Genomic DNA, 23313 nt, shown 5'->3' with positions numbered 1-23313 from the left:
TTTCATAAAACCAAACATATACATACATAGTTTGTAGTATTTGCTGAAAATGATCACATGGTCATTGAATTGGTTCAATTGAATTAAAAAGTATCATCTACATACATAAATAACTACACACATTGAAATCTAAAATAAACTTCATAATTTGGTATTCATAAAGTGTTAATGTAGTAATTGACATGAAGTGCCATTTATTAACAGAATGAACACAACAAATGGTTTGTGGTGTTTTTTATCTTCATCCATAAAGCAGGGTTTAAGTTGGGATGGAAATTTCATAGTAAAAATGCTACAAGGTCTTCAGATTTTTCAACAAATGTATGTTACTCTGGAGCACTCATTAATCACATTGGTTTTCAGTAGAGAGGCAAATAATACTTAATGAAAAACACCCTGAAGTTCTCTAATACTGAAGACCGCCTTTCAGCACCAATATTTACATTAATAAAAATAATAATGCTAAAATATTTAGAACCTCAATATTTAAAAGCAGAGATTGTGAAGAGATCTGATTAAATAATTTAATCCAACCAATAACTGGACTCGGATAAACGCTAGTTAAGCGTCCTGCATGAGGTTGGCCCTGCTGTTAACAGAACCCCAGGATCTAAACTAGTACCCTGATTGTGCACTCTGAGCGGCCGTGACCCTCAATTCCGTGCAGTAGTGGAGCCAGGTCCGGAATCATACTAAACACATGCTTTTGTATGGTTGGGGACCTAGAATCCCACGTTTGAAGTGACCCATGTTTTTAAACTTTTCTGTAGCACAAAAAATGGTAAAGGCATTGGATTTTGTAACTGGGATCGAGTCAGCTGTTGTACAGTTATCTGAAGAACAGAGTGTTCGGTTTCGTATCATTGTGACGTCAGTCTTTCGCTCAGAAAAATTCCTTTCACAAAGCCCAATTTGACAGTAGAGGAAAAAAAGGCTATGTTGCTATGAGTAGGTAGAAAATTCAACATTAAAACCGGGTTTAAAACACTCAATACTCTTAGACAAAGTCTCGTAGACGCAAAACCAAAAAATGGTACTCAGGATTCCAAGAATTGTGTTAACAGTATAAAATGTAGGTGCAATAGAGACATACATAAGCAAGACCATTAAATGCAAGGATAAAAGAGCATAAAGAACACACAAGAAAAGGGGTAACAGAAAAATAAAAAAATGCAAGTCATTGTTGGTCCAAAGACAATTATATGAATTGGGATAAAGCTAACATATTACATTGGGAACCTCATTTTCTCAAAAGGAAATTATTTGAGGCTTCATACATTAAATTGACAAACTAACCGATTAGTCAACCATCAGTTGAATTACACTTCTTTGGTTGCCAATTCTGAAAAACTAAATAATTAAACCTAAAGTATCAAACAGATTAGAGATTTGTAATAAACCAATGTGGAGTCACAGTATGGTCTCTGGGATCAGACCTGCATTAACTTTTGGGGCTGTTGTCTGGTGGCCAAAAACGGGAGGCCAAGATGGCGTTAGTGGTCTGGTTGGCATCTAAAGGATGGCTTGCCTTGCTATCACTGTGGCTTCTTCAAGTGCACTGGGCACAGCTCTAGACTGTTGCCCTAACATCGCCCTTGCCCTCGCTGTTGTCATTCTGGTGCCTACTGTCTTCAGCAGGCAGGACTTTGGTCCCTCGGGCTGCAGCAGTGGGCACCAGAATTAGCATCCTGATTCAAGGGAATGCTCTGCACATGATCTCTGATTAGATGCCACAAAATTTTCCTTTGACAAGATTGTTATATCACCTAGGGAGGATTGGTAAGAGGGAAAGAAACCTCTTATGGAGTGAGACCCTGTAGGAAGCTGGTGGAAGCAGGATAATGGGTTATTATCCCACAGTCTTTCTGGCAGAAGTTGCAGCCATTATGGAGTCTGCTCGTGAGAATCTTCATCTGCGGTATATGAGTAAGACGATTAGCATTTTCACAGATAGCCAGGCAGCACTGAAGGCATTGTACTCTTGTGTGTGCAATTCCAAACATATCTGGGATTGCTATCTAGTTGTTTCTTCCCTTGCCAGAGCATTAACTCCACTGTTATAGTTACAAAGCATGGTCGCTCGTTGGGACACTAGGCTGATGCTTTCCAATCAGCCACTTTAGTCGCCCATTGGAATGGTGCGGAGTCTGATATTTAATATGTTCACGGCGGCATGTACCCCTTCGGATACATACCGAACTTTTGTAAAGTGCGTTATGCGCCCAATGGGACATACATTGCTATGCATTTCCTTATTACCTGTCTTGGTGGTTTGTTAAATGTGATCCTGCGCTTAAATAAACACCTTAGACTATCGTGTACCCTGTCAGGTGTACGATTGCCTAATTTTTAAGGTAAATTCACTTTTTAGGTACACCTTGGGGTACATGTTAAGATACACTGGAAAAACATATTGAAATAGTTTGTTTTGTGCAAAATTGCAAAGCCTATATACATTGCTGTTACATATTGTCATATATTGCCACACAATAACAGAAGAACTTTTAAAGTTATTTACATGATAAATCATGTAAATAACTTAAACAATAAATTATAAACTAAGTTATTAATTATAAATTATTATTTATTGCTAAAACAATAAATTGTTCTTTTTCTTTAACTACCAAAAATTGAAATACGAGGTCCAATCAAAAAGTATCCTACCTTTTGGTGCAACGTAAAACTGAAGTTACCTGAAAAAAGCTGGCGTTAATTTTCTTCAAAATAAGCACCCTGAGAAGCAACACAACGATTCCAGCGACGTTTCCACTTCTGGAAGCAGTCTTGGAAATCACTTTTTTCGGCATCGCCATGAGATCAGCCGTAGTTTTTTTCATAATTGCTTCTCGACTTTCAAATCTGGTGCCTTTCAACGGTTTTTTTGAGGTGGGGGAAGAGCCAAAAATCGCATGGAGCCATATCTGGAGAGTACGGAGGCTGAGGAACTTGCAGAGTGCCGTGTTTCACCAAAAAAGTTTGAATGAGCTGGGAAGAATGAGCTGGCGCATTGTCGTGGTGTAGCCGCCAATTTTGAGACGCCCACAAGGCAGGTCTTTTGCGGCGAATCGCATCTCGGAGACGACGTTGGACACTTAAATAGTACTGTGCATTCACAGTTTGACCCTCAGGGGCATATTCATGGTGCACAACTCCACGGTGGTCGAAAAAAACAGTAAGCATCACTTTGACATTGCTTCGAACTTGCCTTGCTTTTTTTGGCCGAGGATCCTGGGGAGACTGCCATTGTGATGACTGAAATTTGGTCTCAGGGTCATATCTATAGACCCAACTTTCGTCTCCAGTTATTATCGATGTCAAAAAGTCCGCATCATCCTCACAACATTGCAGCATGTCCTCGGCAACATCCAATCGCCGTTGCTTCTGCTCGTCTGTCAGCAATTTTGGCACAAATTTTGCGGCTACCCGGCGCAATCCCAAGTCATCCGTTAAAATTGCTTCAGCTGATCCGAAACTGACATCTAACTCAGTACTTACTTCCTCCACAGTCATTCGACGATTTTCACAGATCAAAACTTTTGCTTTCTCGATGATTTCCGGAATTCAACTTGTTTTTGGTCGGCCCGAACGCGCGTCACTTTCTGCCGAGGTTCGACCACTTTTGAAACGGTTAAACCACTCTTTAATCTGCGTAACACTCATTGCCTCATTTTCGAATGCTAGCTGAATTTTCCGAATGGTCTCACTTTGTTTTTCTCCGAGTTTCACGCAAAATTTAATGCAATAACGTTGTTCCACTTTTTCCGTCATCTTCACAGTTACAGAAAACCGATACGCGCACTTGACTTATCAGTACATACTGACCCGTCTCCGGCGAACCAGTCGGGGGATCAAGATAAGACTTTGTACCTTTCCTTATCATAGTAGGAACTATTGTCGCAACAAATCTTATCTCATTATTGGCAGCAGAAGCCGCGATACACGACGAGGTCGGATACTTTTTGATTGGACCTCGTATGTTTTAACAAATTATCCTCAGTAGCTTTTGGCAAAGACTCTTAGTATATTTCTTTTAGCTCTTTACTTTTTTTGTGTTTATATAATGATACAAACCAATTTTCCCTTAATAAATAATTTAGTTATAATATTTAAAGCCTAACCCCAGAGCTGTTGAAGAAATAAATTTTCTTAAAAAAGCTCCAAAGTCGCATAATTTTAATGTGCATAATTATCTAAACATGTGCAGAAAAACAGGAAGAGCTTTTTTACACAAACAAAATTGGTATGGTAATGAAATAGTTCGATCCCACTTTAAAAGCCATTTCTATAACTGGTTAATAAATCAATATTAGTGCAAACCTGAGTCGCTACTGTGGGATATATTACATTGTGATTTCAAAAAATTTAGGATTTAATATAAATTGTTTCACTACTCAGAACATTTTACTTTTGTTATGGGCATTTTATATTCATATTAAAGTTGGTCAACAAGCAGTTAAAAACTTTTTACTGTAGAGTAAACGTAATGGTTAGTTAGTTCTCAGCTGAGTGTTGTTTGGAGCTCTAGGGTTAATGAATATAATATACAGTGTCTATAAAAAGTCCAGGAATAGCATTTTATTGTTTGAAAGATTGCAGATAAAGCAACGAAACTTTACATATAAATAGTATACCTAAAGATCTCCTTTTTTAAGCAAATATAAATTTTTTTATATCATACTGGAGATGGTCTACAAGGAGCAAGAAGATTTCTGCAGGTTTGCAGCATTTTACTCTACTAATAAAGATCTTTAATTTTATATGCACATCAACCTATGCTTACATTTAAGATTTTTTTCTGACTCCTTGTGGGCCGGCCCCCTGATGAAGAAGTGGGTCACTGAATATGTGCTATTACATTTTGATGTCCAGTTAATTTGTACCAAGTTTTGTGGCTCTATATTAAATTTTTTTTATATTTAACCGTCCGGGACCTGTATACCAGTATTATTTGTAAGTTCAAGCCATCTTTGAACTGCTGGGGTACCAAAAAAAAAAACGGAATTGTATTGCTGGCAGCCGGCAGCGTGTAGTACACATTCCTGCCGCTAGGCGTGTGTCGCGCAACCCATTGCAAGCTCAGTGACCCCAGTTCCGTTGTCCTAGTGCATTCTGTTCGTTCGTAGTGACCGTTTTCGCTAACCCTGTTTTGTTCTTGTTTCGTTTTTTGTCATGGCAAGTTTAAGTGAACAACGTGCAGCTGTGAAATTTTGTTTTTTACTTGGTAAAAATGCTGCAGAAACTATTTTAATGTTGAATACAGCTTACAAAGATGATGCTATTAGGAAAACTCAGGTCTACGAGTGGTTCACTCGATTTAAAAATGGCGACATGTCGATTGAAGACAAACCTCGTTCTGGACGTCCTCAACCTCTCGAACGGACGAAAATGTTGAGAAAATTCGTGAACTTGTGCTCACCGACCGTCGACAGACAACGGAGGAACTATCAGAGAGTAGTGGGTTAACTTGGAGCTCGGTTCAGCGGATTTTAACAGGAGATTTAGGACTGAAAAGGGTTGCTGCCAAATTTGTTCCTCGACTTCTGACTGACCATCAAAAGGCACATCGAGTTGAAACTTGTCGCTTTCTGAAAGAACATCTCGAAAATGATCCCGATTTTCTGGAAAAGGTAATTACTGGTGATGAGTCATGGTGCTATGGTTATGACCCAGAAACGAAGCAACAGTCAAGCCAATAGAAGTTGCCATCTTCACCTCGTCCAAAAATATGTCGGCAAGTCAAATCAAACATCAAAACCATGTTGATTTGCTTTTTTGATGCTAAAGGCATTGTTCATTCTGAGTTTGTTCCTCCAGGTCAGACTGTCAACCAAACATTTTATTTGGAGATTTTAAGAAGATTGCGCAACAGTGTTCGCCAGAAAAGACCCGATTTGTGGCAGACTGGAGACTGGTTCTTCCACCACGACAACGCACCGGCACACACAGCCATCTCAGTTAGGCAGTTTTTAGCCAAAAAAGGCATGGTTCCGCTGCCCCACGCACCTTATTCGCCTGACCTCGCTCCATGCGACTTTTTTTTATTTCCACACATGAAAAGAGGCTTGAAAGGTCAACGATTTGACAGCGTTGAAGAGGTTAAGAAAAAAACGAAGCTCGAGCTTGCAGCCATTTCTAAAGATGACTACAAAAAATGTTTTGATCAATGGAAATACCGTTGGGACAAGTGTATTAGTTGTAATGGAGATTATTTTGAAGGAGATAAGGTCGTATTGTAAAAAATTTGATAATATATAATTTTTATAAAATAATTCCGGTTTTTTTTTTTGGTACCCCCTTGTACTCTACTAATAAAGACCTTTAATTTGATGTGCATATCAACCTATACTTACATAAGATTTTCTTATGACTCCTTGTGGACCGTCCCCAGTATGGTGGAAAAAATGTATAATTGCTTAAAAAAGTAAATGTTTAGGTATAGTACTTATGTGTAATTTTGTTGCTTTATCTGCAATAATTAAAACAATAAAATGCTGTTCCTGGACTTTTTGTAGACCCTGTATAACTCTGTTCTATAATCAAAAATCCATTATTAAATTTGTAATAGTAAAATTGTCACATACCTCGAGATCATAAAAATACACTTTTCCATCGTAGCAAGCTGCAAACATGACATTTCGAGAGAATGCAATTTTAACTACGGCTCTACCCACTTGACAGTCATGAACGTTTTCACCACTCTAAAAACACCACAAAATTATCATTCATAACACAATAATAGCATTATAAAGACATGAATCAAAAACATTAATTTTATGTATAGTTTCTATCCTTACAAGACAACAGAGACTTGTACACGATGGTTTTAGCATGGCAAAATGATAACACTTTCACTAAATCTAAATTTGAGCTCATTATAATTCATTCTCTTCAGTGGTATCAATTTTCATTATTATTGCACACAATTATGAGAGAGTGTGAGTTATCTCCATTGAATTATATTAAATTTAGTTAATTCAGAGTTGATTGTGTCACACGAGGGACAGTGCAACACGAAATCAATGACTAGAACACAAAAAAGTAACTAACATGGCACTGACTATCACAATTAAATAAAGATGAAACAAATGATAGGTGGTGGTTAAATAAAGGGCATGACCTAACTCATTACGTTTCTCATTTTCCAATATCATAACACTATTTCATAACCATTACAAAACATTGACCATTTCACTATTTTATGCCACAAAACCTTTTTTAATATAATTTTTAATAGTGTCAAGCTCTGACACCATCTCTAAATTGACATGGCTAAGTTTAGACGAATACTGAAATCCTCTAAACTGAATAATGGAATTTTTAAATGATTGCAGAGATCAGATAATAATAAAATGTTTGTTAGTTCAGTTTATTTTACCATAAATAATGCAAGCCATAATAATTTACTCTGATGATTGCCTGTGAACAATAGTTTTTTTATTTTGGTGATAAAGAATTTGAATGTAATGTTGTTTTACAGGCAAAATAGCATAGGTCAAACAATTTCATTTCAGAAAAGAAACAACGCAAAGCTCAATTAACAAAACAAATATCATATTTAGAAATTAGGGTTTTATTGGGTTCTGATACAAAATGATTGATTGCAGCACAAGACCATAAATCCAAACTTTTGTATAGGTCCCAGTTATTTTTTAAAACAAATCATTACAAGTAACAAAAGATTGGAATTGTTCAATTTATATACCGTAACAAAGAATATATAAAAAAGTTTTAAATCAGAATCATAAATATTTTGAATAAGCTCATCTGTAGCTATGAGTACATATACATTATACTTATATAGGATATTTGTTCTGTATATGAAAAATATTCTAATTGAATTAAAAACTGAAAAACAAGTAAAACAATTACATAATCAAAATCATAATTGAATTTTGTTTATAAACAGTACACAATTTAAAGTTAGAAAATCTGTAAATATAATTTTCAGTCGATTTCTGAGCATTAATGTTTTGAATTAATAACAAAGTAATAAAAAGCCAACTTACCACATAATCAACTACCTTCACACCCTTAGTATTGGTACCACAGTAGACTGAAGTTGATTTTTTATGTAACTTAAGACAGTACACTGTATCGCACCAATCAAAAGTCCTAATTACTGCACCTATAATAAGAGAACTACAACAATCAAGGATGAAGTGGGTTCACCAATTAATTATTATTTGACATACTTTATTTAAATAATGACAACAAAGTTATATAGTTAATAAAATGAAACAACTACTGGATTAAATTGTTAAATCAAATTGAATTGAACTAAATGATTATCACAATGCAATTAATAAAAACATTAATTAAAAGATGAGTTATTAATTAATGAAAACTGTGTGTAAATTCCCAGATCTAACCATTTGCACGTTAAACAGAAGTTACAATTAATCCTTTGGGGTCGGTTGGGACAGTGTCTGTCACACTGTAATACTCTGTTCTTTATTTATCTACTCAAGAGCCAATTAATAAGTTTATGTCAAATTTTCACAGTTTGCTGGATAAAGAGTTATATTTTCAAATAAATGAAAGATAATTTATCTTACATAAACATATATTTTGTTGCAACTTTTTAGTTTGGTGTGTACATTACTTCTATAATTAATTAGTAAAATCTGCTGATTAAAAGTGTTGACTCATTATTACCCAATTTATATAGTAAAGACAACTAAAATTTAATATTTGCTTAGGATTTCATTCTGATTTTTTACAACAGGACATAGCGATTTTTCATAGTAAAACAACAATGTCAAATTTAGTCAAAGTGATGAAATATTTAATTGGTCAAAAGTATGTTGATTGACTCAGAACATTGGTAATTTAGATTTTTACAAGAAAAACTCCACTTCAAACCAATCAATTTGATCTAGATGCACTCAACTTGAATAATGCGAAGAGTGCAATATTTGTAAAAACAATCCCGCCAGGTCAGGACTCATGGGTGCCCTCAAGGTCAAATACCACCAAAGGCAAAGAGTCAACAACAAAATCTCACACTATCCAAGTAAAATTGCAACAAAGGAGACAGCAATATAATTTACAGTATAATAAAACTATAGGTCATACAACTAATGAGAAATATAAGGTGTGTTTTAAGTCAAATCAAATCAAAATAAAAAAATTAAGAAGTAATTTAAGTAAGTACAGTTTTGAACTTACACTGTTGCAGTGCCGCAGTCTATATGTATGCATGCGCACTGTATACCTACAAGTCACAGACATACAAGCATCTAGCAATGACGACTATGATGTCAAAACGACTGTGTTGTAACAGCTGTCAATTTAGGTGGTAAACTTCTATGATGGCAGTTTACAAATGCCAATAGATAAAAGTGTGGACTTACCAAAAGTTTACACATTTTTAGTACAAATCAAAACAATTCTAACTTGAAAAAAAAACCTTGTAAAAAAACATGATCCAGATAATAAGCTCAGCTTTTTTTTTAAGGAGAGGCCAATCTCCTTGTAAGCCTTATTCTGCCCATCTTTAGGGGTTACTGACCTGTGTGATGATCTTATCAAACAGAATATAAGTGTAAGAGGAGAGGGAAGGGCTTATTACTTAGTTGCAAGCTTTGTATTTGCTTTAACAAATGTAAAAAACATGTTGAGTATTTATTTCTTAAAAAACAATAAGTATGTTAGGGAAAATATTTGAAATGCAATGAGAAGACTTTTGCATTATTCAAGGGCTAAAATTGATTATTTATTATTATTAATATTTTAAAATCAAAGTTCATATAGTTCCTCAGTTTAATCCAGGGCAGAGAAAGAGTAAAACATTGCCAGAGTTGGTTAACCCATTGGAGACTGAGATTTTAACGCTATTTGTGACAACCCAGGGACTGAGTTTTTTTTTGTTTAAAAAACGTTTAATAGTTTTTTTTCAGTTATGGTGGTATAACTTACCTGTAAAAAAGTTTTTGTTGTGGAATTCATGTGTGGTATATATTTTACAAATAATTACAAATACATTTTTTACTTTTTTTAGTATTTATTTACTGTATGAAAAATTTCAAAACAGTTCTCCAAATGTAAAGGAACTTTACATTTTTTACATTGGTAAATTGTTTCTGATCGCCTTCCGTGATCATAACACACTTTACATCTTTTGGATGGTCTAGCTTTGTTTGTTGGAGGAATTTTTTTCAATGAAATGTCCCCATTGTTTACATTGTAGCCTCATTGGTTGGTCTAGTGAAGGCCTCCCTCCTGTAGGCCTATCAGGAAGCTGAACTGTTGATAGTAACTGGTCAACAATGTTTAGCCTAAATTCTGAAAGATGAATTTTCTTTTTAGTGACCAAGTTGTGTACAATACTAGCATTACATAATGCAATATCAAAAAAGGTAAAAAAATATTTTTTTGTACCCTTTGGCACTCCTACGCATTACTGGAAAGGAGGAAAGTTTTTGGTCCTGCTTGTCTACCCCACACATATACTTGTTGTAATCTACAACAACATTTGGTTTGAGGCTTACTACTGGATTTTTGTTTTCTACTTTCTCGCTGAGAAGTTACTTCTTGGAAATCTGGGTCTCTCGTGGTATGTTGAAAGCATTGTCACATCCTTCCTATCTTTCCATTTCAGACACAACATGTTATTACTTGAGCGAAATGTTATTTCTCCTTTCTTCAGTTTTTCTTTTTTTATTTCCTTGGGAACATTTTTTTCTATTGGCTCTCAATGTACCAATGCAATAAGTATCTCTGTTTAGGAGCTCCAAAAAAAGGTTTGGCGATGAATACCAATTGTCCATAAACATAAGTCGACCTTCACCAACTAAGTCTTCTGTCATTGTCAAAACAACTTGTTCACTAACTAGCATTGTAGTGTCATTGGTAATTTCCTTCCCAGTGTATATCTTGAAATTGTAGGCAGTACCCTGTTACAGAATCACATACCTTATAAATCTTAATTCCAAACCTAGCCCTTTTTTGAAGGGTTTGAATTGGATGTAGGCTAACCTTCCTCGGAAGGACATCAAACTTTCGTCAATACAACAAAACTTTCCAGGTTTGAATACCCTTTTGAATGATGACAAAAGTAATTCAACAACTGGTCGGATTTTTCCTTAGTTTGTCAGTTTGCAGAAGTGAGGATGAAAAGTGTAAGTATCTAGAAATAGATTTGAATCTGTCGCGTGACATAACCTCACTATAGATAGGACAATGAATTATTTGTCTGCGAGACCAATAGTCAGTTACTTTTTGTTTTGGGTTTTGTGACATCAAAACAACAAGGCTAAAGTAAGCCTTCATTTCATCCTTGGTTACATCAGTCCAATTATTATTAGGCCTAACATCACCTCCACCAAGAATTTTCTCCCTAGCATACTTGTTAGTTTCACTTACAACTTTATCCCAGAACTCATTGGTTAGAAATTGATTCAATACATCTAGCTCTGTACAATCAGCATTCAATTGCCTGGAAACAATTGGATTTATACCTGAATTTCCAGTAAAGTTTTGATTTGCCTTACTGTGTTTGTGTCATTTGTCCAGGTAAAAGTTTGGAGGTTAGGCCTATTGTCATTGTCGTCATCGTCATCACTACTATCACTTCGCCCGTCATTGTCACTGATTTCATCATTATCGTCATTGATATTCACAGTTTCGCCATCTAAATCACCACTATCACTATCACTTTCATTCAGTACATTATCCACATACGCAGATAACTCCGACGAACGGAGAAACACTTCATCGCGAGACGCCATGTTGCTCGACTGATCGCTGTTCTATTGCAAACAGTTACGGTATTCAGTTTATGTTCGGTTTTTGCATTCAGTTTTCTTGTATTCGGATGTTAGATACCGAATAATACGATTCAACTATCGATCGCTTGTTGGTGAACGGAATAACCATACAAATAACCGAGAATTATATCGATTGAACAAATCCAAAATTCATGGACGGGACACTGTCCGTCATCCGTCTTTACGCGCTGTATAACATGATGACGGCAATATACGTCATCCGTCGCCAATGGGTTAACCATGTTGTTGGTTGACAACAGTTGAGTAAGTGCAATAAAACAATAAAATAACATAACAATATATAGTTAATTAATCTTTTGAGTTTTCTAATGCAATAACGATAAAGCTTTGTTTTATTGTATTTACCAATACCATAGAAAGACAAAGAGATGTTGGGAACAGTGATCTCTATCACATTTACATACCAGTGAAGGCACTACGGACAGTGATCTGTTCACCACGACTGGCAACTATCACATGAATATCCGATTCCACCTTGACTGCTCTCAATGCCATAATGCTGCTGTTGGTAAGTTTTTTTACATTAATTTTTTTTACTTCAATGGTCTGGGTCTCCTAAAAGAAAGACATTTATCAGTCTACAAACTAATGGCAAACATAACAATAGTAAAACAATCTACTTATGGTTGAAATCCAAATTTTTCAGTCTAGTATTTTTCATTATTTCTCCGTCTCTAGCTGATACAGTTGAGGTACAATAGCATGTTTGTTTTACTGAAAAAATTGTGACTCATGTAAATGAAAATTTCAGTACAGAATTTTTACATGGAAGATTTCATGAATGAAAAACTAAAGAGAGACGAAAAGTATTTGATGTGCACTAGCATTAAGCACAAAGGCTTGTCTTTATTTAAGAAAATAAACAATCAACTGCCATGTTTTATTTTTCACGATTATAGGTTTTCTCCTTTAAGTGTAAACAAAGATTTGTATTGGTTATGGAGTACAATAAAAGAAAAGCAAACTATAATAGATTGTTCCTTTATCAAACAATAAAATGATTTAAATGTCTCTATTTTGTAAAATAAAAATTTTAATTAAATGCTATTTAATTGCATTATAATGTTTTACAACAAAATAAAATAGTGTTTTTTCATCAGACTTTTGTGTAGTGCCCGATAAAAAAAAAAAAAACGTAAAACGTACAGAAGTATTTTTTTGTGATTTTAAATTTAGTGATATTTACAAATAATATATTTGTAGAAAATACCAGGGCTGTTCTAAAAGTTACCACTGTTTGCTCACAGCGCTGGTAGCATTAGGGTAGCACTCTCTCTTACAGACTGGCATGCGCACTCATTCATTTTCCATAGGTTTGAAAATGTGCGCCGCAGTTGAGTTTTGCACTAAATATGAAGTGCGTGCTGTAATTAGGTTTTTTACAACAAAACAATGTTTAGTGGCGGCTATTCATAAGAAACTTTGTGCCAGTTATGAATGAAGGTAGTGTATGGGGGGAGGGTTTTTTTGTTTTAAAATTGGACAAACAAACATCCACGATGAAGAGAGGAGTATCAGGCCATCAGTGGTTAGTTCATGTGCGTGGTATTGCGTATCAAATTCAATACTATTCTATATGGCGTGGTTCATAAATCTGTACTGCATATTTTAATATCAAAACGTGTAGTTTGTTTAAAAAATGTAAAATATTCCCATGTTAATATCAAAAATTCACAAGGATCCGGTGATTTGCTAACGGTGAGTGAAGTGGTGTAGTTAAATGAAATCTTTACATGATGTTGGGATAATAAAAAATAATGTTGAATGCATAATAGTGAAGAATATCAACAAATATATTAAGATAGGATTCCAAACAATACACTAAATATTATTATATTAAAAGTACTAATATTATGAGGACGAGAAACAACCTAACAAAATGTGAGCAAATTGTGGCATTCTATTGTGGAAATGAATAAGCACTTGTACTTGTGTGTTAATAACTAAATAGCAGTTACTTTTGGAATAGGCCCAATGACATATTAGTTATAAGAACTACATTAAAAAATCCTCATTTTGTCTGAGTTGTTAAAAGTAGGTATGTATAGAATGATTGTTAAAACACATATTGGCTATTACAGATTATTTTATTAGAAACAATAAAACTAATGAATTAAAAATAGTTTTCTCAAAACTATCATTAATTTGTTTATAATAATAACAGTTTATTTAATAACAGTAATAGATAATGATAACTTGAGAATAAGGTATTACCTAATTAAGTAAAACGGTAGAAAGTTAAAATAAATGACTCAAAGAAACAGATCAAATGTACTGAGTGACGTCATATGTAGCCAACCAGTTCACGTCAAGCGTATGAGAATACCCTAGTCTCCTTATATTTTTATAACTGAATTTTACAATTTAATCATATCACTGAAAAAATATTTTTTAGCATTATACATACCTTCATGATACATTTGTAGACAACCATGAATCCAGTTTTGGTTCCGCCATAAACATAACCAAACCGACACTCCAAGCACATCACTGGAGCAGTTTCTGGTATTTGCAACACACTTATTTTTTTGGATTGCTTCTGGAAAAATGTTTGAATATTGTTAGACATTGACACCACTTATATATAAAGAAAGAGTACAGTTGAACAAAATTCTAATTTGCAATGCCTATTACTAAAAGTTACAAATTAATGCTATCACACAATTGCCACAAACTTTCCCAATATCATAACAGATAATTTATTCTTTCACTGTGTGAAATAACCTCATAAAGACAAACAGCTTTTCAAAATGAGTGATTTATGTATGCTATTTTTTTGCCAATTTCAATCCTTCAACCAAAACAATTTTATTCAAAAAACATATAATATGTATATAATTGCATCATCTATAAAAAAAACTACACCTAACACTAAAGCATAAATTTCCATTTTAACTTACAGACTTAAAATAAAAATAGTTTAATCTATGTTTTTAGACTTACGTAGCCAGTGTCATCACTATCACCTAAGTTTTCCAGACCACACCACATCGAAATATTGCTTACAAAGCTAAACTTTTGAAATACTAAGCATATCCAGAAAGTAAGTGTACTGAGGCTCTCACAGCTGGGAGGATTTTTTGTTCAACATGTTGGCTACACTGCTGTGTAGCCTGATTCCTCCCCTCCGCAACGAGATTGGTTTGAGGTCAATACGTTATGAAATGTCTATGTCGCAATACATTTAGTGAAAAACATCAATCCAATCTCCCTCCAAATGCGAAATACGCGGTTTCATCTGTTACCTCATATGGAAGGTAAAACTCTGGTTGAGGTTTATAATGAGGTAAAAACTGCATATGGTGATAAAGCTTTGAAACGTACGAGTGTGTTCAAGTGGTGTAGCGAGTTTAAAAATGGTTGTGCATGATGACAGAAGAGTGGAAGACCTTCAATTGTGACAGAAATTCTGGAACAATTGAAAATGCACTCCGTAACGGTCAAAGACTGACTGTGGATGAACTTTCTGCAATATTTCCGCAAATCTCCAGATCTCTGCTACATGACACCATCACAGAAACCCTGGGATATTGGAAAATGTTCGTGGATACCAAAACAGTTGACAGACCAACACAAGTTGAATCGAGGGAGGCCTGGAATGAGTTTATAAGATACTACAAACTCCATAGAGAAAAACTCCTCAAATCCATTTTTTGGAATGATGGAAAAATTATATACTGTCTAAATTCCAGTCTCTTTGAAAAGTTCTAATTAATATTTTTACGCTAAAAGAACACGCTTTGAAGATATTACACATGAGGATATGTTCCCAGCTGCAAGATCGTGGAACAAATACAATAGAGTTCATGGTTTAATTAAGTTACATAAATGACAATGTATCCGTAATCCACCTACCTGTGCAAATGACATGTTCATATTGGCCGTTAAAGCCACTTAGACAAACATTTGTATGTGCATAGGCTCCTTAGTAATATAAAGACCAACTGTATCTTTGAAAATGGGAACTTTCAATATATTTATTTTATTTCCAGACAAGGTAATAACTATATAACAATGTGTCCAGCTACAAATATGATCTTCACAAAAATTATTACTTTAAACCTTTTAATATAATCTCATTTCGATCTCCCCAAAACTAGCATAGCTGCTTATCAATTTTTTTTTAGAAGAAATTTGTTTATTGATTTAATTAAAAACTAAGAAGTATGCTTTATAATATGAATAGAATAGAAAATGAAGAAATACAAACATTTACAATTTTTCTTTTTTTTAAATTAAGATAATTTGTGAAAAGTGGAATTTTTTAGTTTTGAATTAAAAAACCTGTTAGGGTACTTTTTTATAGTTTGAAAAATAAACAAACAAAAAAGGTTTGTATTTTTTATAATGCTTTACTTTGAAATTTATTTTGTTTACTTTTCTACAATTCTTATCACAACTAGCAAAATACTGTCTGACATTACAGGATTTTAACAGCTAAATTCAAAGTTAAAATATAATAATAGTCTGTCACTCCCATGGAAACCTCACTACCTCCAACAACACAGCCTGGCTTGTAGCTGTAAACAATAAAAAGGCATTTTTTAGGCTCATGAAAGACATGATGTAACAAAATTATTTTAATACTATACTGCCCTGCTAAGCACAGAGGGGTAACTGACATTTTTTGCGAAATTGAGTTAATAATGTTTTGTAAATCTACACAATATTTTGGAATGTAATACTAAGGTATTTTAGCCGTAATTAAATGAAAACATATTTAAAACTGCCTATTTTAAAATGTCGTAAGTACACTTTTTCAGAGGAAATACTAAGCAAAATGGTGTGTGTAACTGACATTTACTAAGTTATTTGTGGGGTATGTGATGCAGATACGGCTTTTAGGCTTAGTCATTTTCACTTACGGCTAAACTCGCTTAGCAATCACCACTTACCACTGTTTTGCTTAGTTTTTTCCATTACTTTTTGTAGTTACAACCAAACAAACAAACCAGGAGCAGAATGCAACTGCGCACAGCTGGTTGTTAATTCAGTTGCTTTTTTAGTTGTCTTAGGCTGTCGTGAAATTGGTACAAAATGCCTGTAATAGTAATAAGTCTAATGAAACAGTAACTTTGCCCCATAGCCCTAAAGCTAAACCTACAAAAACTGCAGTGCTATCAGGCTGTATTAGTAATGGTAGGCCTACTTTAAATGAAACTTTGAAGACTACTGCAACTGAACCACTTGTAAATGGTTCACATTTATGTTTACCTACCTAGCTATGAAAATGTACCGATTATTATTAGTTCAAAACAATGAACTCTCTGTATATATAACCTAGAAGATGATGGAACCTTACTACAGTTTGTCTACGAAGACATGGTTTAAATTCTCTTGAGGCCGATTTAAACAGTGATGTTCAATGTGATAATGTTCTGGTCAATAACAACATAATAGGCTTAGATTGCGAGACTAATCCTAGTCTGACAACCAGTAAAGAACTAGACCATATGGACGTAGACGAAGCCAAAGTAGGCCTAACACAGAACAGTAACAGTAATCAACCTGAAACCAGAGAAAGGCTTATTGTATCTAATGAAAAAGTGGTAATTTTTGAAGCAGGCCAAGCTCATAACAGTGTTTGATATGCTTATCTCCCCAATGCAAACTTTAAGTGATCGAACTAAAACTGATAGTCTAAGGAAAAGAAAAAAATTCTTGTTCGCACCCGCTGAGAGAAAAAAATTGAAGAAAGGTTTAGTTAAGAGTAATCATTCTATCAAAGATGCTTGTTCAGAAAAATGTAAGCTAAAGTGTATTGAAAATATACCTAAAGAAAGGCGAATTGAAATAAATGACCAATTTTGGGACATTGAACCTCATGAACAAAAGTGCTTCGTTATGGGATGTATAGAAAAAACAGAAGTTAACCGCAAAACAACAATTGGGGAGTCCCGACGTAGTGGTACAAACCATTATTTTCTTAAAAACATTGAAGGCCATTCAATCCGGGTTTGTAAAACAATTTTTTTTCTGACAACCCTGGGTTACACCAAAAATAACGACAAGATCTTGCAAACAGTCTGCCGTAGTAGTATAAGTAAGAGTATTACTCCGAAAACAGATAAAAGAAAAGGACGAATTGCTCACAACAGAGCTGATCATTCAGTTATAAGAACTCATATAGAATCCTTCGAGCCTACCATAGCTCACTACAGACGCGAAACATGCTCCCAACAGGAAGTATCTACCCAGTGATCTGACAATTAATGGGACGCATCAAGACTTCAAGGAAAAACATCCAAATATGAAGTGTTCATATGAGCCTTTAACCGGTCTGAACTTTCTAAACTGCATATATCGTTTGTGAAACTGGGCCATGAAGAGTGCGAACAAATGTGAGCACTTTAAATATTCATCCACACAAAAAAGATTACTTAAAAGAAGATTGTGAAGAAACGCTGGTTTTATGAATTATTTAAACAAATCCACAACAAATGTATCACAACATTAACAAATCAAATTTGTGAATGCATTGGAATCTTACTGTTGCTCTTGTCATAATAGTAGGCCTAGAAAACAAGAATAGACAATCTTTTAAATAAAGTGTTCTATAAAAAATATCTTATTGAAATGGCATCTGAATTTAATTGAGTTACTTGTAATTATTAACTGAGCATTAAGATATATTATATTACTATGCGCATTGGTTGTAACAGGAGTATCCTTGGCTATTTGGCCGTACCTGTGTTACTTACCCCAAAAGTAGCTTAACATATTACAGTTACCACCAATAAGCTTAGTAAATCAGTGAGAAAAAAATTTAAAAACAGCCGTAACTGCGCCAATTAAAAAAAAAAACATAAATTTAAGGGTTTAAAACAGTTTTACAAGAAAGGAAAAAATAATAAAAACAATTGACACAACTTGCGATACCTCAATCGTAAAGACACTCAAATGGCAGAGGGTCAAACCTAAAAACCAATTTTCCAGACTTTGTTGATTTGGCACTTACCCCCTCTGTGCTTAGCAGGGCAGTATAGTACATGTGAAACAATTAATAACTAACTTTAACTGAGTAACTTTTTGTTTTAAACTAGATTTATACCAAAAACAACTTGATTATAAAAAAATTGTAAATATTGTATTTCAGAAAACTGGAATTTCAGATGTTCATAATCGATATAATTGCACCTGTACTGTATTTTTGTATGGAGGAACCCATCTTACGCAACACTCCACAGATTTGGACCAAGGGTGGACCTGAGCAGCATCTGCCATACCACCTTTCGGTAGCATACTAAAGAATAAGTAGGACTGTATGTAGGTAGCTTCATAAGGTGGTCCATCCAGGTGAATTGAAAGACATTTAGCAATTCTAACACAGCCAGCATGGTGCAAGCAAACACATTCAGAGTTAACATAATATTATTTATTTGGAAATAGAACATAAATAGAACTAACTACTTATTAAAACTATCAAGAGTATAGATAGTTTAGGATCAATATTATCTACTTTTCAAACATGTCATATGATATTGATTTGCTGATATTAATATAAAGTGGAACTTTGATCATTCAAAACTCAATGGACCAATACAAAAATGTAAATGATCCAATACAGCAGTCTCTGTAATTTGAGTCTCGACAGTTTGAGTTCCCGTGTAATTCGAGATAATATGTGGTAAAAGAAAAAGGATATAGAGCAATAAACAACACTTGTATACAGTCCCTTCAACTTGCAAACACTCCATAAGATTTGTGAGGATTGGACAAGCCGTTCAGTAGGGCGCATAATTCGTTACATGACTAACTCGTGATTTACGTGATGAAGAAATTGTGCAAGTGACTGTACTGGCAATGTCTCAAAGTAAAGACTATATTGCACTAGTGCAGCCGACTCTATATTACTTCGACGTTGACGAGATATCGCTGCTCACAAGCGTTTCAATGTGCAGAAGAAAAAAAAAACTATTAGCAGTTTTTTAAAAAGTAAAACTTGTATACTGTACATAAAATTAGATTGTCTTTTCTCTTTCATACTTTCATTTTACTTCAGTAAAATTTAATCGTTCATTACTTAAAAATGGTTTTAATTAACAACTCCCTTTTCTCACGATTCTCCATGTAATTTGAGTTTCTGATCATTCGAGGTAGGCTTGGTTCTGTCTACTTAAAATTACCAAGACTCGACTGTATTATAAATTTTAAACGTTTGTACTATAATTCTAAATCTAATCACATACTCATTAAAAACATAGATGAGTCAGCTTAACCTACACATTTTTTATCTAGTTTCAAGGTAATACAATATTGATGGAGACGTTAGGTTCATACAATTAATTTAAATTGCCAGAATATAAAATTCAACAATATTAATTTAAACTATACTAATTTTTATATTGAATTCACGTAATCTGAACTGTTAATGATCCACTTGAAAAATTGTTAAAAATATCAACTAATAGTGAAGTGACTAAACATACCTTTGCCATTGTCAGTATGGAGATGGTAGAATCAGCTGACCCAGTCATCAAATAATCAGAGATCCTTTGTAGGCAGATAATAGAATCTGAATGAATTTCTTTACAAAATCGTTGTTTTAAAGTATGTTGTGAAAATCCTATTAAATGTCCTTCCTTTGTACCAACTATCACTATATTGTTTAATGTCTGAAAGAAAACAAAAAATAATATGAAAGAGATTTGCTAGTTAAAAAACTTAGTTCTGACAGGTACACCCTGGGAAACTGGCAATATTGTGCAGGTAAAAAGGTGTTTTGTGACAGGTTCAAAACAACAATTACTCGTTACTGAAAAATCAAATAAATTGGAATAAAAATGGTAAAGGTCATTATTTTGTATTCCTCAGGGTTCCATTCTAAGACCAACCCTTTATATCTACAGTATATTATGAACCGCCATATGCAATGCAAAGAGATTTCAAACTTATATAAATACGTTAATAACAGGAAGCACCTTAAAACATCTCATTTTAAGGACCATAAACAGTTTAATAAAACACTCCTTTTAAAAATTAATTATTATTCAACTATTGAGCAATTAGTCTCCAACTTTCAAATTTTTAGAATTACAAAAAAAGTATAAACTATTTATACATGTTTTTATTAAAAAAATTATGTACATATAAATTATAATAATTATTTATAATAATAATAATTTATTAGTATTATTATAAATTTAATTACTTTAATAATTTTATATAATTATAATACATTTATTTGTGTTTTTATTTTTAAAGTTTTACACATAAAAAAGAGCGTTTCATACTGAGTAAAACGATACCTATCTCATCTATCTACCTTTATTAGGTGAACAAAGCTATGACCTAGCTATTAACCTAGGAGATAATGATTTAAGATAGTGCTACAAACCTTGGTACAGACTAACCTTGGACATAAAAATCTAATTTAAAACATATCCAGTGATTAGCTACTTCCTCCTCATTTTTAATGTAACCATAGGTTTTTATACACATCAAATTAAAAGTCTTAGTAGAGTAAAGTGCTGCAAACCTGAGCTCAAACGGACAATCGTACCAGAAATGGCAGCCGTTCAAAAGCGGATACATCTTTAAAATTGAAAACGTATGACCATTAATAACTGGTTAGTACATTTAACTGATCAATTAAGAATGTACATACCGTCATGCATGTTGCATTGTAGTTTTCTGGAAGCAACACTGATCCATTAGGACTCTTCCCTGAAGGATCATTGTTCAATATACAATTCTCCAAAGATCTTGGGTGGGTATCATCAGGAGCTAATGGATCAATTCCACACACACTACCCTCCTGAGAAATACTGCATGTTTCTTCCTCTGATGTATCACCAACTAAGTCAATCACACAATCTGCTTCTCCTTTCTTTTTCTTCTTTTTATTTTTCTTTTTCTCTTTTTTCTGTTGCACAGAGTTTTTAACTCTAATATTGTCTTTAGAACTTTTTGAACTCAACTCACTTGATGATTCCTCAGTTTTACGGTCCTTCAAAACATTTTCCTCATCACACAATCTCCTAGTTATGTTTGGATCGTGCAGGTCCTTCCTGACGCTCAGCTTTGGTACACTATTGTCCACATTCAAACCAACTGGTGTTGAATTAAATATCTCGTGAGGTTCTATGCTATTTGGTAAACACGCTTCCACTCTCATACCACCTAACTTGTTACTTGTTGCATCTTCTTTTTTCAATTCAGCCAACTCCAAAACTGCTTCTTGGAGACAACTTTTGTTGAATGTTCCGCCAAGAGGAACAAGTAAATTATTCTCTTGAATAGATTTGTTTGTAACTTCTGATACTTCCGATATTGTTGACGTGTTCAAATGAACATTGGAGTTTGTAATCAAATTTCTGAAATTTCCTTGTTGGATTTGATCTTGAGCCCAACAATTAAGCACAGTTGATGATATTTCTTTACTTGACAACATCTCATTGTAAATTTTCATTTTTTCTTGTCTAAGATTTTCTATTTGTTTGTCTATTAGGAACAATTTAAGTAATTTGTCATTGTTACCTTGCAAATGTGTTGAGGATTGTTTGCTGGTTGATGATATCGGTTCATTATAATTTGTTACAATACTTGAGTGTGAAGTGTCTCTCGACTGATTCTGTCTACTAAGATTTGGTATTTGTGAATTTGTATTGGCAGACTTTGACAGTTCTTCCATAACTCTCTCCACCACAGTCTGAACTGTAAAGAAACAATGAAGACAATTAATTTATTTATTTACTAAGCATATCACATTACACCATACAGAGTACAAATATCCATAATAATTAATGAGTAAAAAATTTTAGTTGTAAACAACTTTTTGAGAAAACAGAGCCCTTTCTGTTTTAACTGTTCTCTATGTCTTAGAGACTATAGACTAGTAAGGAGATTCGCAACTGGCAAACATCTCATATCAGTTGTTTTAGCTATATTCTCCATGACAGCACCCAATGCGGGTCATTTAATATGGCATATATTTTTTGTTTTTAAATCTTTGTGCTCAAAACAGATAAGTACTGATACTAATCAAAAGAGGAATGTTCAATTTACATAAATAACCAACTTTTAAATAATTTTATGTTTTGGTGCATGACCTGTGTACTGCACCTGCTGAACATGTTGTGACGAGTCAAATGGTTCATTCCATTGTTATTCTACCATAAAATGTTATTTCCTTATTTACAAAAATATTACAAGTAGTAGTTTGTTTCCCTTAGTGTTATTGTGAATGTGTATTTTAGTGAGCTATTACTTTACTTACGGCAATCTGGATCACAATACAGTCAAATATCTTGTGACAGTCAAATGATTTTAAATGATCATGTGTAAATAGATCTTTTTATGCTTTACTAACATTTATTTGGTACTATAACAGGCTAAAAGTGGAATTAGTTCAAATATTTTATTATAAACCTGAAAAATAAAATGTGACCCATGAAGTTTCTCCATTTATAATAGGTTGCCATTTTGACTTGTCTATGCTCATATTATTATTTTACTTTACCATATGAAAAGGTTTTTAAAATTTTAATCTTTTTGGTTTTATTCAAAATTAAATATTCTTCCT

At 33.7% G+C, this 23313-nt stretch overlaps 1 protein-coding gene across 2 annotated transcripts in view; it reads right to left on the bottom strand.

The window, feature by feature from the left end:
- The window catches only part of LOC124352937, a 43479-nt gene that overhangs the window by 5145 nt on the left and 15021 nt on the right, over positions 1-23313 (bottom strand). Inside the window, exons 3-8 of one of the 2 annotated variants that reach the window (XM_046802671.1) lie at positions 21397-22445; positions 20219-20404; positions 14197-14328; positions 12194-12344; positions 8007-8125; positions 6582-6698 (exon numbers count right to left, since the gene is read on the bottom strand). In XM_046802671.1, coding sequence (XP_046658627.1) covers positions 6582-6698; positions 8007-8125; positions 12194-12344; positions 14197-14328; positions 20219-20404; positions 21397-22445 — 1754 coding nt within the window. The remainder of the gene's footprint in view (positions 1-6581; positions 6699-8006; positions 8126-12193; positions 12345-14196; positions 14329-20218; positions 20405-21396; positions 22446-23313) is intronic. The other variant, XM_046802670.1, reaches the window with a different exon arrangement.

Source organism: Homalodisca vitripennis, chromosome 1, assembly GCF_021130785.1.
Source record: "Homalodisca vitripennis isolate AUS2020 chromosome 1, UT_GWSS_2.1, whole genome shotgun sequence".
Classification (NCBI taxonomy): domain Eukaryota; kingdom Metazoa; phylum Arthropoda; class Insecta; order Hemiptera; family Cicadellidae; genus Homalodisca; species Homalodisca vitripennis.
This window is presented reverse-complemented; position numbering and strand designations above follow the sequence as displayed.